Consider the following 16,326-nt stretch of genomic DNA (forward strand, 5'->3'; position numbering starts at 1 on the left):
ATGGAGCCATGAGATGCTGGATGTGCCGTTCTTGTACTGGTGTATGTGGTGGGATGTCACCAGGACAATTTAAATTGCTGATGCTCTACAGAACTTTAGGAGTTAACTCATCAGAAAGGAGTTTTCTCCCTTCACCAGACGTTTTACTAGGATTATCACCAGTCTCCCTCCCCAGTAAGTTTGAAAAGCTCCATATGTGTTCAAAATTAAGGGTGTTTGACAAATTTTAGCAGAACAACTGAAAAAAAAATACTGAATATGTTCACCCACATTTGGCCAGCTGTAAAGAATATCCAGCTCTCAGCATATGAGGTATGAATAAACATATGTCTTCAGCTTATCTCTCTCTTGACAGCTCATGGATAGCTCCCCAGCCTGTACTAGTTTAAATGCAATTTATTCTGGAAGACTGATAATAAGGATATTGATTATGCAGGCCTTCAGAAATCACACTCTCATTTCACTCCATGGAGGATCACGATAGCTGTTTCTTGTTTAGTTTCTTACGAGGACATAAGAACTCTGCTGTGGGAGTCTGTTCCCTGAGGCTCCTCACGTGGCACCTGATAGACATGCAAGGTTCAGCTACAGGGGTTTTAGAGCACAAAAGGACAAAAACTGCCCTCAGCTCCATTCAGAAACCAGCAGGCAGCTCAGAAAGAGGGGAATGCGCAGCATTACTATGCCAACGAAGCATCACCCCCTCTGGTTAAGCTTCTGGAGACACAGAATTAACTCTGCCATTGGCAAGGTCAGCCCTGATCTGACTCATTCTCCAGGGTCACTTTGCTTCCAGCGGCTGTTGCCCCTTCCTCTCCACCTGTCCCATCTTCTGCTGATGCTCCTCCTATGCCTATGCTGACCGACAAGCAACTGAGGAACAGATCTGGAGGGACTGAGCTGCCCTGGTGTGTATCATTAATTTCCAGTCTTGCCTTTCCTAGATGCGGCTTTGCTTTCTCTGGAGCTGCTTTACCAGATTGAGCTTCACTGCACAGCGGATCTCCTTGGAGGGTCTCCATGTCCACGGCCTTGAATGTCTCCAGGGATGCGGCATCCACCACCTCTCTGGGCAACCTGGGCCAGAGTTTCACCACCCTCAGTGTAAAAAAAATTCTTCCTCATGTTCAGCCTGAATCTTCCCTCTTTTAGTTTAAAACCATTATCCTTGTCCTATCATAACAGGATCTTCTAAAAGGTCTGTCCCCATCTTTCTTATAGCAGCCTCCCTTGAACACTCACCAAGAGCATCATCGCCAGCCCATCCCAGCTCTCCAAGCCATATAGGACATGCCCTATAAGCTACCCCAACAGTATGTTCACCGTGCTGCTCCTGCAGAGGTGTAGGGGAGGGCAGCAGGGCTGGCAGGGCCGTACTCACCCTCTTCCTCGCTCCTTCCTTCTCGCTCCCAGCCCAGCTGCCTTTGCAGCGATGGTTAAAAGCTCTCTTGGAGCAGAGCCTGACAGTGCTGCAGGGAGCAGAGCTGCCTCTCCCGCACAGCAAGGGCAGCTACTGGCACCCAAACGTCTCCATTTACGGTCAGGGCTGTGCGGCTGCATTTCTTCATCAGCCTGGGAGCTGGTGCTTTTAAAGGGATCCCCAGTTTCAGCAGTGGAGCAGAGCTGGATCCTATTTCTTCTGCTATTTTTGTGGCATCCCAGGGGAGAATCAGCCCATCCTGGGGCTCGTTTATCCCGCTCTGAGGATGGGCTATATTGCCGTGATCCTTATGCAAAACATCTATCCAAAATTAGGCAGCTTCTCCCCAATGGCAGGCAGGTACCATCCTCAGCACCTCCTGAAGAGGAACCTTTGCTCACTATGCTAGCCCAGTAACTACCCTGCTTATGGGCATACAAAAGTGAGGCAGCAAGAAAATGTGGGTAAACCTCCATTGGCTGCAATTTCCTGACAATAAGCAATACTGAAAATATTGCAAAAAGCTCTAACAGCATCTTGGGAGGAGAGTGGAATGTTTTATTTCTCCCCCTAACCAAGATTTACTGGAGTTATTGCTCTCAAAAGATGCTGTATGTTCCCCAGGACAACTTTCCTCAGCCTGGCCCCAAGGCGGCTGAGTCTAGAGGAGCAAGGGACATCCATGAGCTCTGAACTGAACATCTCCGCTGGGATGGCCACACTGGTGACAGCTGCCCGGGCGGCAGTGAGTCACCAGCCCATAAGGCACCTTGCCAGTCCAGTGTTGGCTCAGAGCTACCAGCATCTCCCAGTCTGGAGTGGTTCCTGATGAGATACTGAAGCACAGCAGGTATGCTGGAGACAAGTCCTGGGCTCTTGAACGACTCCTAACCCGCTCAAAGCAGAGATGGTGCACAAGGCAAAAAATTGGAAAGGGATGTTCTGTGCATCCCATTAATTTCAGCTGTATGTATATGTACATAACTATACTGGGCACTGGTGAGGCTGCACCTTGAGTCCTGTGTTCAGTTTTGGGCCCCTCACTACAGGAAAGACCTTGAGGTGCTGGAGCGAGTTCAGAGAAGGGAACGGAGCTGGGGAAGGGTCTGGAGCACAAGTGTGATGGGAGCGGCTGAGGGACCTGGGGGGTTCAGCTGGAGAACAGGAGCTGAGGGGAGACCTTCTGATCTCTGAACTGCCTGAAAGGAGCTTGGAGCATGGAGGGGGTTGGTCTCTTCTCCCAAGTAACAACTGACAGAACAAGAGGAAATGGCCTCAGGTTGCACCAGGAGAGGTTTAGATTGGAAATTAGGAAAAAATTCTCCACAGAAAGGGTTGTCAGGCATTGGAACAGGCTGCCCAGGGCAGTGGTAGAGTCACCATCCCTGGAGGGGTCTAAAAGATGTGTAGATGGGACATGGTTTAGTGCCAGAATTAGGTTAATGTTTGGACTCAATGATCTTGAGGGTGTCTTCCAACCAAAATGATTCTATGATTCTATGTATTGCTGTTCATATGTTTTTGGATGCACTTGCATCAGAGCTGAGCGATAGAAATACTGCAAGCTTACCTAGGTTACCCTGAACTGTTTGGGTAGCAAGAGTTACTTAAGAAGTGGTGACATGCACGACCACCCAAACATCTATGGACAAGCGTGGTGCTGACATCCGTGTCTCTCCCTGGCACTTCCAAAGCAGACTCAGTGCTCCTTGGGGAGAAGGTTAGAAACAAAACGCCCGGTTATTTCCTACAATCAAATTTCAGAGCCCTCCAGACCCCACAGACAGCTCTGCTATGAGCCTTGGGTGAGCTCTGTTTCTGCAATAACTCTTCCAGAGGGAAAGAATTAGGAGGCTTAACGCTTTTGGATGACAGCTGCCGGAGCCCCCGTCAGATAACAGGCACCGGCAGCCGAGAATGAGCCAGGCCGACTGATTCAGCCAGCCCGGAAGAAAGCTGTGTTTATAAAAACCCACATGAAAAGGAATGAATTGACAATTACAGAAAAGTCTTTAAATAAAGCAATGCAAACCTTTCATGTGCAGCAGACAAATGATACACGGTCACAGGGAACTAATATAACAGATAGGGAGGCTGAGTGCGGGGAATGTGAGCAAATCCATTTTCCAGAAGCAAGAAAGGAGACTCGCTGAAAAGGATTAGTTGGATAAAGTCAAACACTTTAAAAAAACCCGCTATGTTAGAAACTAAACATGTATCGAACAGAAACAGCAAAAAAAAGCCAGATTGTAAGATTCAGGGAGCCACGCTCTGCTCCTGCTCAGAAAGCAAGCGCTGTCAAAAAAATAACCTATGTAAACTTACCACACACACCAGTTCATCAACAAGCATTTATCAAATGAAACACATAGCAAATGCAACTCTTCTTCCTAATCCCAAGTCAAACATGCTTTGAATTTCAGACCCTCAGGAAGAGATTTCCATATGATCCTCCTCTGTCTCCGTTTATGATTAGCCCTTCTAAATTTCAGCATTTATCTGACAAAACACATTGGGGAGGGCTTTCTTTTATCCGCAAAGCCTGTGTTTTCTGCTTTCCCTTAGCTGCTGCTCTACCACTCTGCAGCTGCTCAACTTGGGAGGAAAAGACTCCAGTCAAGACTCGCTGATTGACTAAACCCAGGATCACTTTCCCTGTGGTGGTCACACCAAGCCCTTGCATTAACGTGCCAACACCAAAACAAGCCGGCATTCACAGAAGGGGTTATAAATGTGGCTTCTGAGCCAAAATCTTACATTTGGGGCTCAGTTATGCAAACAAAACATATGTGCATGAGGGGTCCCACTGGCAAGAGCTGTGTGGCCAGTCTGAGTGGTCTTTGGAGTTTTGGGAGGGAATTTGTGGTGGTGAAACATTTCAGTCTGGTCTGGCCAGTGACTGCAGGAGCACAGTTACCCCTTGCTGTCCTCCCAGAGCCTGAGGTATGGTCCTTGTTACCCACCAACTGATACGTTCAGAATGACATATTCGTAAACCCTTGATTCTGATCACAGCTAATTCACACACAAAAAAGGGAGTACATTTTCTTAATACACTGCTTTTTGCAAACACCCTGATCATTCCCAGACGCATCTGTTTCTGCCCAGCAGCACTCGAGGCAGCAGGAGAGGAAATAATTTCAGCTCCCCAGAGTCACCAACCTCAGCAGCTTTGAGATGCTCCAGAAGCTCTCCTGCATCCGTTCTGGACCCATCTCCCTCCTTCAATCAGACCCGGCTTCTTCTACTGTTTTTTTCACCCCAAAATACAACAGCAGGATCCCTGAACCTGTCCATAAGCTGAGCACTTGGTATCATACGCACAAGCGCTGCAAAGCTGCCTAAAGCCAGATCCAGGTTAGGATGTTACTTTGATCACATAGTGAGAAATCAGTTCTGTTGATTTCCAGCAGTCTCTCCTAAACTTGCCATAGGAGTGTGAAATCAGCTATGGAAAAGCTTCCAGGAAAGGTTGAAGTTGGTGGGAAGGAAGAAATGTCACATGAGAATTTCAGAGCTTGCCCCCAAAACGTTTCAAGCCAATGCAGGTGTAGATGCCAAGACCCAACACAGCTATGGAGGAAACTCTTTGGTGGCATGAACCAGCAAATCAGCCCTCCATTTCAGCCCGTGGCAAGATACCCACAGAAAAATACAGCTTTGAAGTGATAGCCAGAAGCTTAAGGTTGGATGAACACTGTATTTACGGCGTCTTATTCAGTTCAGCTATGAGATAAGGTAATAATAAAAACAATAGTACTCAGAGCTTACAAAGCAACTTTTATCTGAAATCTCACCACAAGTTACAAACAATACGGGTCAGTTGGTGAGATTTCCCCTGACAAAGTGCACGTTGCTCCCACAGGGAGCCCTGTTGATTGGGGACCTGCTGGGGCAAAGCACAACTCATCTGGGTGGCATCACTCACTCCTGTCCCGAGTGGAGCAGCCCTAGGACCTCCCCAAATCTGGTGGCTTTGCCCACACTTTACAGACGGGCAAACCAAAGCGTTGTGCTTTGGTTTGAGTATCAATATTGGAGACATACTTCAATCCAAACATCCACTTCCTTTGTTGTCCGTTCCACCCAGAAGTGATTTATTCACTATTACCCTGAGCAGAGTGTATCTAATGGCATTGAAAAGCCTCATTTAACCAGAAAAGCATCTGAGATGTCTCAGTGGACAATCCTGTACACATAGGGATATGGTGGTGCTCAGAGATCTAGGTTAACCTGCATGTAACAGAGGTTACTGATTTTTCTGGCATGAATTTTTCATAGTCACTCCTCCTGGCTTTCCCCATTCACAAGTTACTTGAAAACAGCGAACTGATTTATTGCACAAATAAAATTCAACCACAGGTCACTTGCAAACTAGTTAGTGTGATTTAACAGAGCAATTCGCTTCCTATATTGATTCCGAGAAATCCCCGTTGAAGGTGTGATCAAAAATAAAAAATAATATCACATGCTATTGTTTCTGCTTACTCAGAAGTGGACACAGAGCTTCCCAAATGAGTATCCTTGACTGTCATCTTCATTGTGGTTTTCTTTTTGTGTTATTGATAAAAAACCCAAATAAGCCGTTTAGCCAGGGCAGCTCATATAGATTTCCTGCAGTATATTTCAAACTGTTATTATTAATATTGTAAACAGTGCATTAGCAAAGCTGTTCTCCAATAACCCATTCATTTTTAATTGAACTAAGAAAAATGTAAAAGGCAGTTATACTAAATAGGAAGCCAAAAGGCAGTTATACTAAATAGGAAGCCAAGTGCTACATCCTTGTGATGAAGGTGGCTGAAATTCCCCCACCCAGCTGATAAGTGTCAGCAAGCTCGGCACAGTGATGCTCGCAGTGCAGAAACCATTGGTACAGTTTTGTTTTGTTTTGTTTTAATTAGTCATCTTGATTTAGCTGTTCTCATTCCAGTCCTGGCCTGGCTCATTCATGATTATCCAGGCACTCTCTGATCGCGCCGAGCGTCACGGGGAATTCTTGGTGACTATATACTTGAAAAAATGTTACCCATTAACATTTTAATGGTATTTTTAAGCAGCTTTCCAGAAAGAGAGGCTGAATGTGCTTCCGGTGATTCAAGTCACCTTCAGCAATCCCCATTCAGGTTTGCCTGTGCTGGGTAGGATCCTGCCCCCCTCCCAGCTGGGGAAGTTTCATTTCCTGCTTCTTGGGCTGGCCAGCAGCGTTTGTGGAAGGAAAGACATTCTTCTAATTCTTGTTATTAACCCGTTGGTGATCTCTGAGACAAGAGCCAAAATCGTCAGAAAAGCTCAGGATGCTACAGCTTCCATCAGTCCATCGTTACACAACCAACACCAGACTTTCATCTTTCTTAATTCTCCATTATTTTTTTAAATACAAAATAAAGCAGATGGAGTACAGACTTACTTTAATGCGTATTTGTGTTTGACACGTGATTTACAACATCTGTAATATCTCCTGGTGCAGATGGGTACATGTGGCACAGCCACCTCTGGCACGGACCCATCATTGCACCCCAGCAACTTAGGAGGGCAAGTAAAGGAGATAAAAACAAACGCTGGAGATATTTTAAGCAGATGCAATACATTTCACAGAGCTAAGGAACGTCTCAAAAAATAGCTAAGTGATATAGTAATAGTGTCAAAAATGACCAGAGCTGCTTTTCTGTCTCACTGTCAGTGACTCGGACAGTTTTGGCACAGAATAAAGCAAAATATGGCCTGAATTATTCCTTCCCACAGATATGTCTTTGCACATCCTTCCCACCCAGCACTAATCAGCTTCCCTGAGCTCTGCCTGCAATCACGACGTGAAGTTGCTGAGAAAACCAGATGAGAACCCTTTACTCTCCCCACCCTGATGAAAATCCACTGCTGTAGCAGGTTATTATATAGTGAAACATGCAGTTCCTACCTGAACGAGGAGCTCCAGCTTCCTGTCATCAAGGAGGTGCACTTGGCATCTGCGGCCCTCCGTCATCTGCAGGAGAGAAGAGACATGGGGGTCAGGGCGCTCGGTGTTCCAGTTCGGCACGTGGCTGCTGGATCCCCGGCACAAGCTGGAGGCTTTAATTCACTGCTATCCACTTCTTTTTCTTTAATTAATCCCCCCTCTTTTGGCACCAGGGGAAAGAGAAGACTGGAAGGAGAAAAAGAAAAGCCACCCCGGTAGCTGTCATGGAGCAGCGTGTGGTTGTCTGCTTGGACGCAGATGCTGGGAGGAGGTTGTTCCAGTGTGAAAAATGGGGCGAGTGGGATGATTTCAGTGCAGGGGCCCTGACATTTCATACCGCAGCTTCTGGCTTTGCAACTAGCTTGGTCAGCCAAAGACACATCCAGACAAGTTTCCTCCAAACCCCTCAAGAATAGTGATTCAGCCGTCCCAGATGTAGCATAGAGCAAACTAGGCTCGTAGAATCATAGGATAGTTTTGGTTGGAAGAGACCCTCAAGATCATCGAGTCCAACCGTTAACCCAACACTGGCACTAAACCATGTCCCTAATAACCTAATCCACGTGTCTTTTAAACACCTCCAGGGACGGTGACTCCCCCACTCCCCCAGGCAGCCTGTTCCAGGCTCCTCCTGGGCTGTGCTGATGATGCTCCCTGGAGTTACACCAGCTGCTTGTTTGGGATTGAATCCCAAAATGGGGTGTCCTATTTAAGATGTACCACAGGAATCACTCATGATATCATTATATAGTTCCCAAGGTGCTTCCACACCAGTATAGTTTGTTACAACTGCTAACAAATAATATCAATAAAACTTTTATTTATAGAAGACTTATAGAAGATTTCCAAGGTCCTGTAGATTAGGGTGCTAAGTAATAAATGAGCTGTGGCCTGAGGAAACTCCTCTCCAGTTGGCCAAGCCCTTTCCTGGCTCTCATCTTGCACAGAGCACCGTAAGTGAGAAGCAACTTTGCTTTGCAGAGCTATGGATCCCGACTCAGCCCCGCAAAGCCCTGCAGTGCGCACAGGCACAATCCCACTGTCTGTTAATGGGATATGGACCCCTAAGCCTCTTTGGCTCTTGGAAATCCCTTCCTCAACACGACTTAAGCAGCACGCAGGCATCCTCCCCGGTGGGGTTCACCCCACGGCACGCATACATGCCCGGACCCACAGCAGCACGGACCCAGCTCAGCCTCGCAGGGTGGCTGAGGCCCCTGGGCACCCACCACCCTCCAGCCAAGGCACCGTCCTGAGTGCTGCGTGGGTCCCCAGCTCTGTTTAATTACATTTTTCACCATGGCCAGTCCTAAAGCATCACCTGAAGATAGCAGAGGGTCCACAGGAGCCTTGCAGGGGGGGATACCGGCTGTAGGGATGCAGCTGCCACAGCACCTTGGGCATTTCAGACCTCACCCATCACCTCTTCCCATCAATGCCAGCTGAGCTGAGCCCCCAGTGCAAAGCTGTCTTGCAGAGAGCAGGGAGACGTGGGCTCAGGGGGTTAACTGAGGACAGCTCAGCTTTTTGCTTTAGCTCTGCGGGTTAAAAATCACCCATTCATGGCTTGATGAGGCCAGATGTGCAGGCATTCAGGAGGCAGTGGTGGAGGGCAGCCAGCAATGCCCCGCCAAGCCAGACAGGGTTCTGAGCAACCTCATCTAGTTGAAGATATCTCTACTCATTGCACGGGGGTTGGAATAGATGACCTCTGAAGGTCCCTTCCAACCCAAGCTATTCTATAATTCCATGATCAGCTTCACCCGTTTGAGAGCCCAGGGGGTGAGTGGCCATTGCCACGGGGTCTATAACCTTGGCCATCTCCAGCAACACCACCCTCACCCTGCCACTTGCTGCCCTCAGCACAGGAGCCCACCAGGCTCTCCTGGGTGCTCTTGTCCTCCCTCTTGGCAGCTCTGTCCCACATCCATCTCCCTCTTTCCTGGGGCCAGGACACACTGAGCCTTCTCCTGGCCCCAGACTTTTTTCCCTTAGCAAAAACTCAGACGTGCAACAATTCAATTGAGCCTCAAGCTGGCTATGCAAGATATTGAAGTTCTCATGAGACAACTTCAGTCAAAACGAGCTTTTCCCTTCGACTCATCCCAAATTTACAATGCTGGCATGCACAATCCCATGCGATCCAAGCAGACTTTACCCCCGTTGTTACTCACACCCAAATGCCTCTGGAGCATCGTGTGTGCTAAAAATCATCTCTTTTCCTTCTTGTTTTCTGTGAGCACAACTGGAGCCCTGGCATTGCAGCCAAAGGAAAGCCTTGTAAAACAAGACTTCTCATAAATGTCAGCCTGTTACCGCCATGGCAATAAATCGTCTTCTTACGAGAGTTTCCTCTGGTAAAGTAATGTTATGCAAAATGTGGCTTCTCATAAGGTAGATTACTTGGTGAGTGAGATTTTTCTCTGTGAACTCTGTATTAAAGTGCTTTCAGCTCAGTTGTAAAGCTATGCCAGAGGCTTGCAGAAGGGTTTTGCAATGGTTTGTCCTGCTCAGAATAAGAGTGGTGTTGGAACCACGATCTTTCTCTGCTGGGCTTTCCCAGAAGATAAAACTCGGAGCAGCTGAGCTCTGCTTTGGCATCTCTGTCATCTTCTTACCGTCATATATCTGCTGCATCCCCAAGGTGGTGAGTATGCACTGTTATTCTAGTTTTAATAGGGGTTCACCCAAGGCAAGAGATGAAAAAGTGAGTTTATTGTGGAGGTAACATGCGATGGCAGGGATGGAAACACAGTCCGGCTCTCGCGTGTTATGCTCCAATTGGTTATAGCAAAGTTGAAATGAGAATAAAAGAAGGTGAAAGGAGGAAGAGGGAAAATTTTCTGAGAGGTTTGACTTTGTGCTTTAGTGTTTTAGTAAAGCGCTGGCTTTCTGCGTGGAGCTTCTTTAGCTCTCCATGCTTTTCCAACCCAGAGTTTCTTATCTCCTTAGTGCTTTCACGGCTTAAAGAAATCCCAAATGCAAACAGCTGGTAACATGTAGTATCTGAATAAAGTGAAGCTCTGAAATGAAGCATGTGATGGCTGACTAATTACAAGGCATTTCATTAACATGGCTTGCAGACAAGGGGGAGAGAAAGCAAATGGCTTTCACATCAGCTTGTCCACAGCAGTTCTGTCCATCAGCAAAGCGCCTGTCAGAGACCACAGTCATTTTTATAGGTTGGTCACACAGGGTGTGAGCACACGGCCAGGCACACGCTTTATTTCTTTAGTGCCACCTCGTTTCTGTGCCTCTCACTTGTGTGAAGGTTCATGCTACAGGCTAATGACCCCAGTTTGTCTGCTGGCTGTTTCCACCCAAGTTTTTCTGCACAAGAGCGGATCAAGAGCTGCTGCAGGAGCAGGAGAGGATGCAGCAGCCACTGCACAGACTTGGGGGGAGAAAAAGACCCATCGCTGACTCCTGCTACCAGCCCTAGGTACAAACACAGACAGTGAAGGAGCCTCTGGTTTCATTTTGGCTGATACCTTGAAGCTCTGAAAGACCACAGCATATGTGGCTGGAGATCTGTTCCAGTATTTTCATCTGTAGACAGGATGCTCAGCCATGGGGTTTTTCACTTCCCTTAGAAACACAATGATGCTTTCCAAGAGAAAAGAAGGTAAAATATAGACTTCTTACTGGATACAAGCTAAAATATGATGGTCCTGCCCTCCCTCCTTTTTGTTTTATTATTCCACTAGGTGTCTGAAGCCAGCACTATGCGCTTTTTTGCACCGTCAGATCAATACAAACTCTGCTGGTTTGTCAGAGCAAGAAGAGGGAACGTTTCAAAGCACAGCAAGAAGGAACTGATTTAGCACAGCCTGTCTGCGTGAAAGGTGCTGCTTCTGAGGCTTTGCAAATTGGCTGATCTGTGGTACCTGCTGCACTGCGGTGGAGCTGTGGCTGGCTCCTGGGGGACAAGTCACGGAAAGCCTTCTGCTTCTCAGAACTAGAGAAGGGAAATCAACCCCAAAGCCCTGTGGATGGGGACATGGGAGCAGGAGGTCACTGAGCATGAGCTAAGCAGCGCCAGAGTTTGGATGGAGGATGACTCCCAAGGAGTGAATTGAGGTTCTCCTCTGGCAAGACTCTTACCCAGAGAAGGATGAGGGGAACTGAGAGCTAGGAGGCACAAAGGTACAGCTTTCCCTTTTCCATGGAAAAACTGAACATCATCAAAGACACAAGAAGCAGTGGTTGGGCAGAGCTGTTTACAGAAAAGAAGGACGCTTGATGTGTAAGTGAGGGAGTTCGCTGCTGATCAGGTCTTGGGTTTCACTGTGAGCTCGGTGAGTGTGTTTTCCTGCAGAATACAGCCCCTGGTTTCCTCCTGGAGGGCAAGAGCCCTCCATTCTAACTCCAGAAAGTAAAGAGTCAAGTGTCTAGTTCAACCTAACAGACAAGATACCCTTGATGCTCAAAGAAGAAAGAACTTCCAGACATTTCATGTTGACTCATGCAATTCCCAGGTGAGCTCCATGGTTGTTTCTGCTGCATGCTCAGCTCCTTGCACATGGTTTATCCCATAGAATCATAGAATCATTTTGGTTGGAAGACACCCTCAAGGTCATCAAGTCCAACCATAACCTAACTCTGGCACTAAACCGTGTTTCTGAGAACCTCTCTGCACGTCTTTTAAACACCTCAAGTGATGGTGACTCAACCACTTCCCTGGGCGGCCTGTTCCAATACCTGACAACCCTTTCTGGGAGTTTTTCCTAATACCCAATCTAAACTTCCCCTGGTGCAACTTGAGTCTATTTCACCTCATCCTATCTCTTATTACTTGGGAGAAGAGACCAGCACCCTCTATGCTACAATTTTCTTTCCATATCCAGAGCTGGGCTCTAGTGCTCAGCCCAGAAGAACTTTCCACCAGCCAAGGATGCTGTACCCACATCAGCCCCCCATAAATTCCAGCGCCTCTCAAGATGTACAAAGAGGTGGGACTGCGTAAGATGCTCCTGAGTGCTAATAACTCATCCTTATGGCAGAGAGCTGCACACGCTGGGTATGAATATGGGCCACATGCATTTGATGGGACAGACTTATCATGAACTCAGATGGAAATTATGCAACAAAATACAGAACAGATTTTTTTTTTTTTCAAAACAGCTCAGTAGGTCACATTTTTTTCTGAAAATCTGCCTCTTTTTTTCATGCCTACACATGTGACCTGACCCCCAAGCACTTGAAGAGCTGAACACGAGCGCTTTTAAAAAGCTTTGTCATTTATGCACATGAGTTTGTAAAGATTAGGGATAATACATCTCCAAAACACAAACACAGATGGTGCTTGTAAGGCACATGTAGATCTGAAGAAACATATCTTTGTGGATGAGGTGCTGGATTAGTATGCAGGGGAGATGATCATATGCAAGTCATGCGTTCTTACTGTTCTCCTTGGCTTCTGTACATTCAGGATGGGAAAACTGATGCTGATCTCTTTTGCAAAATGCTTTGAGATCAGTCAGTGACATGACCTGACATAGAATCATAGAATACTTTGGGTTGGAAGGGACCTTCAAAGCTCATCCAGTGCCACCCCTGCCATGAGCAGGGACATCTTCACCCAGATCAGGTTGCTCAGAGCCCCGTCCAGCCTGGCCTGGGATGTCTCCAGGGATGGTTCATCCACCACCTCTCTGGGCAACCTGGGACAGTGTTTCACCATCCTCATTGTAAAAAATCTCTTCCTCATGTCCAGTCTGAATCTCCCCTCTTCTAGTTTAAAACCATCACCCCTTGTCTTGTCAAAACACGCCCTTGTAAAAAGTCTGTCCCCATCCCTCATGCATGGTTGTTCTTTCTAATACAGCAGTGCTACAGAAAGGAAGTCTCTCTCATGGTTACTTGTGGGATCTTCTGAATTATAGCTGTTTTTCTCAAGGAAATAACATTTTAATTACCTTTATCACAAGACTCTAAATCTCCTTTGGAGGCTCCAACCCAAATATTTACACAACGGGTTTCCCAGGGAAGGTAAGCTGGCGGTTGTTTTGCTCTTTGGCATGAACTGCTCTGGTGACTGCCCTCCTTTCTATTCATCTTTGCTGTAACTCCAAACATGGTCTCAGAGAATCCCATAAACTGTCCTTAACACAGCCCAAAACCCCACACCTCACCCAGCTAATCCCTGCACGCCTGTCACTTCGTCACTGAATTATCAGCAACTGCCCACAGAACTGCTCCATCCAACAGAAACAGTGAAGGCAATGGAAGGAAACAAATCCAAAGGGAACCTTTCCCTTTCAAAACGAAAAAACCCTCCTGGTGAAAGCGTCGTCACACTAAATAACTCAAAGGCACCAAATGCAAATGCTACTTACAATGGCAGTTCTATAAATATCCGCCGCACGTTTCATTAGCTGGTGACTGAAGAAATAAAGAGGTATACGGCGTATTCTTCCATGACTCAAATCAGAAATTATAATTGGAGGCAGAATATTTTCTAAATGTTCACTGCCTTTATGAGAGTCAATTACTATGCTGAATACACAAAAATCTGTTGTCACTTTGCCCATCGTTTGGACAGACCCGCTGAAAGGAGATAGGAGAGATGACAGCCTGCTGATTACAGTGAACTATTAGATTAAACATGCTGCTCCCACTTGACCACTTCTTACTGCCTTCTCATCCTGGCAACTCCTAAGCTTGTAGGGAGAGAGAAGGAGGAAAAGCTGCGTGATTTTGAACGTCTTCACAGTGTATTTTGTGCACATGGCAGCACTTCATTTTGCCGAATTGTGGCCGGTCTTGCAAGTGACTGCCTGTTGCACTGACCAGCACAGTCTCTTCACTTGCCTACATCCGTCATCTCCTGTCCTACAGTCACACTTCAAGTTTGGAGTGCTGCATCCAGCTCTGGGGTCCTCAGCACAGGACACACGTGGACCTGTTGGAGAGGGGCCAGAGGAGCCACAGAAATGATGCGAGGCTGGAACAGCTCTGCTGGGAGGACAGGCTGAGAGAGTTGGGGTGTTCAGTTGGACAACAGAAGGCTCCAGGGAGACCTTATTGAGGCCTTTCAGTGCTTAAAAGGGGCCAATAAGAAAGATGGGGACAGACTTTTTAACAGGGCCTGTTGCGTCAGAACAAGGGATGATGGTTTTAAACTAAAGGAAGGGAGATTCAGGTTAGACATGAAGAAGATATGTTTTACACTGAGGGTGGTAAAACACTGGCCCAGGTTGCCCAGAGAGGTGGTGGATGCCCCATCCCTGGAGACATCCCAGGCCAGGCTGGATGGGGTTCTGAGCAACCTGATCTGGGTGAAGATGTCCCTGCTCATGGCAGGGGTGGGACTGGATGAGATTTGAAGGTCCTTTCCAACCCAAACTGTTCTATGATTCTATGATCCTAGAGGAATGACCTATCTTTCTTTTTTATTCTATGTGCTCACAGACCATCCTCCTCAGTCGCTGATCTGCATCAGCACCTAATAAATAGTACTGATGGTGACTGAGATGAAGACGGCTGTGAGATAGTGTGCAAAGAGCTGAGCTACCTGGTAAATCCTTTCATGGGCACCTGGGTAGAAGAAAACATGGCCACAGATGACTCTGTGCTTGATGGGGAGCAGCACTGGCCAGGTGATTGGGGAGCAGGCAAGGCTCTGCCCAGAGGAGGCTTGCTCATTTTTGCAGTCCTTTGTTTGTGACTCAGTCGGAGGAAGAAGTAATAAAGGGAAGTGAGATGAGTTTTGGTGCAAATCTGGTTGATCTGTCCCAGTCATGGGGCTTTCATTGCACCCTGCACTGGCAGGCACATCACCATCATTTGCAGCACTGCTCGTGCCATCTTGCTTTCCAGGTCCAATGCCCTTGTGCACACTCATGTCCACTGCTCTTGCCCTTCACCCTTCAGGCCAAACTGGCTTCCACCTGAGCCTCGGTGGCCTGAACATCTGAGGATGGGGAGACAGGCAGGAGAAACCGTTGTTTCTGAATACGTTCCACATTTCTACTATTTATTTCCATTTCCTAAACCAAAAGTGGAAAGTCTAGTTTGTAATTATTATTTCAAGACGGAGAAAATTATTTTAATCAGGCACAAGGCTCCTGGCATAGGAAGCACAGGTCTATACAGCCTGTCCTGTCTGTAAAGGTCAGAGAGACAGTACGTAGCATGGGCTGAGCTTTCTGAAATGAACCGATACAGAATCATAGAATCATTTTGCTTGAAAGAGACTCTTAAGATCATGAAGTCCAAACATAACCTAAATCTAGCACTAAAACATGTCCCTAAGAACCTCATTTATACTTCTTTTAAACCCATCCAGGGATGGTGACTCAACAACTTCCCTGGGCAGAAATACCAATGTTTCTCACCACAATGTGTAGGAAGCCATTAGACAACACTTCTGCCATGCAAATTTGTTCATGTGTTGATTTCCTATTGGAAAGGCTCTGGAGCAGGAGAGATTAGTTAGTTGTAAGGCAGTTGCTTTTTCACTAGGAGGGGTATCCCAGCTGCATCCTCAGGCAGAAGAATGAAGATGATGCATATTCAAAGAAACAGAGGGATCCTTTTTAGGAAGAGAACTTGGTTGTAAATGGAGCCTTGGAGCTGAAAAGTGGAGCCCAGGAAAGATGCTGTAGATGTGGTTAGTGATGATGTGAAGTGGCTGATGGCTGATGCATAACCAGACTCCAACTTCTAATTCAGTGTGGGTTTCCTGTTACTGAAGTATTCTGAGGGTCTGTGAAATACACGCACAGTCCATAGCTGAAGTGAATGGCCAGAAAATATATGCTGACAATGATGCCGCATCTCCCCCAGGTTTTGTAGAACCAGAGGACCGTATCATGTCCATGGCCTTTAGCTTTCCCTACAAGCTTCTTTAAGCCACCCCTTGAAAAATCAATGTCCTTACCAACGGGCTAGGGAAGAGATGAAATTGCTGAAACCATGGTTACAGATACAGCTCTTAAAAACCTCT

The 16,326-nt window shown here is 46.9% G+C and overlaps 1 protein-coding gene across 5 annotated transcripts in view; it reads right to left on the minus strand.

The window, feature by feature from the left end:
- Positions 1-16,326, minus strand: part of FRMD4A (FERM domain containing 4A) — a gene marked incomplete at its 3' end in the record, with an annotated part of 393,830 nt that overhangs the window by 131,555 nt on the left and 245,949 nt on the right. For all 5 annotated transcript variants that reach the window (XM_082064558.1, XM_082064557.1, XM_082064561.1 and 2 more), the window contains exon 2: positions 7,338-7,403. In XM_082064558.1, coding sequence (XP_081920684.1) covers positions 7,338-7,403 — 66 coding nt within the window. The remainder of the gene's footprint in view (positions 1-7,337; positions 7,404-16,326) is intronic.

The sequence above is a fragment of the Streptopelia decaocto genome (assembly GCF_964273445.1).
Source record: "Streptopelia decaocto genome assembly, chromosome: 1".
NCBI lineage: Eukaryota > Metazoa > Chordata > Aves > Columbiformes > Columbidae > Streptopelia > Streptopelia decaocto.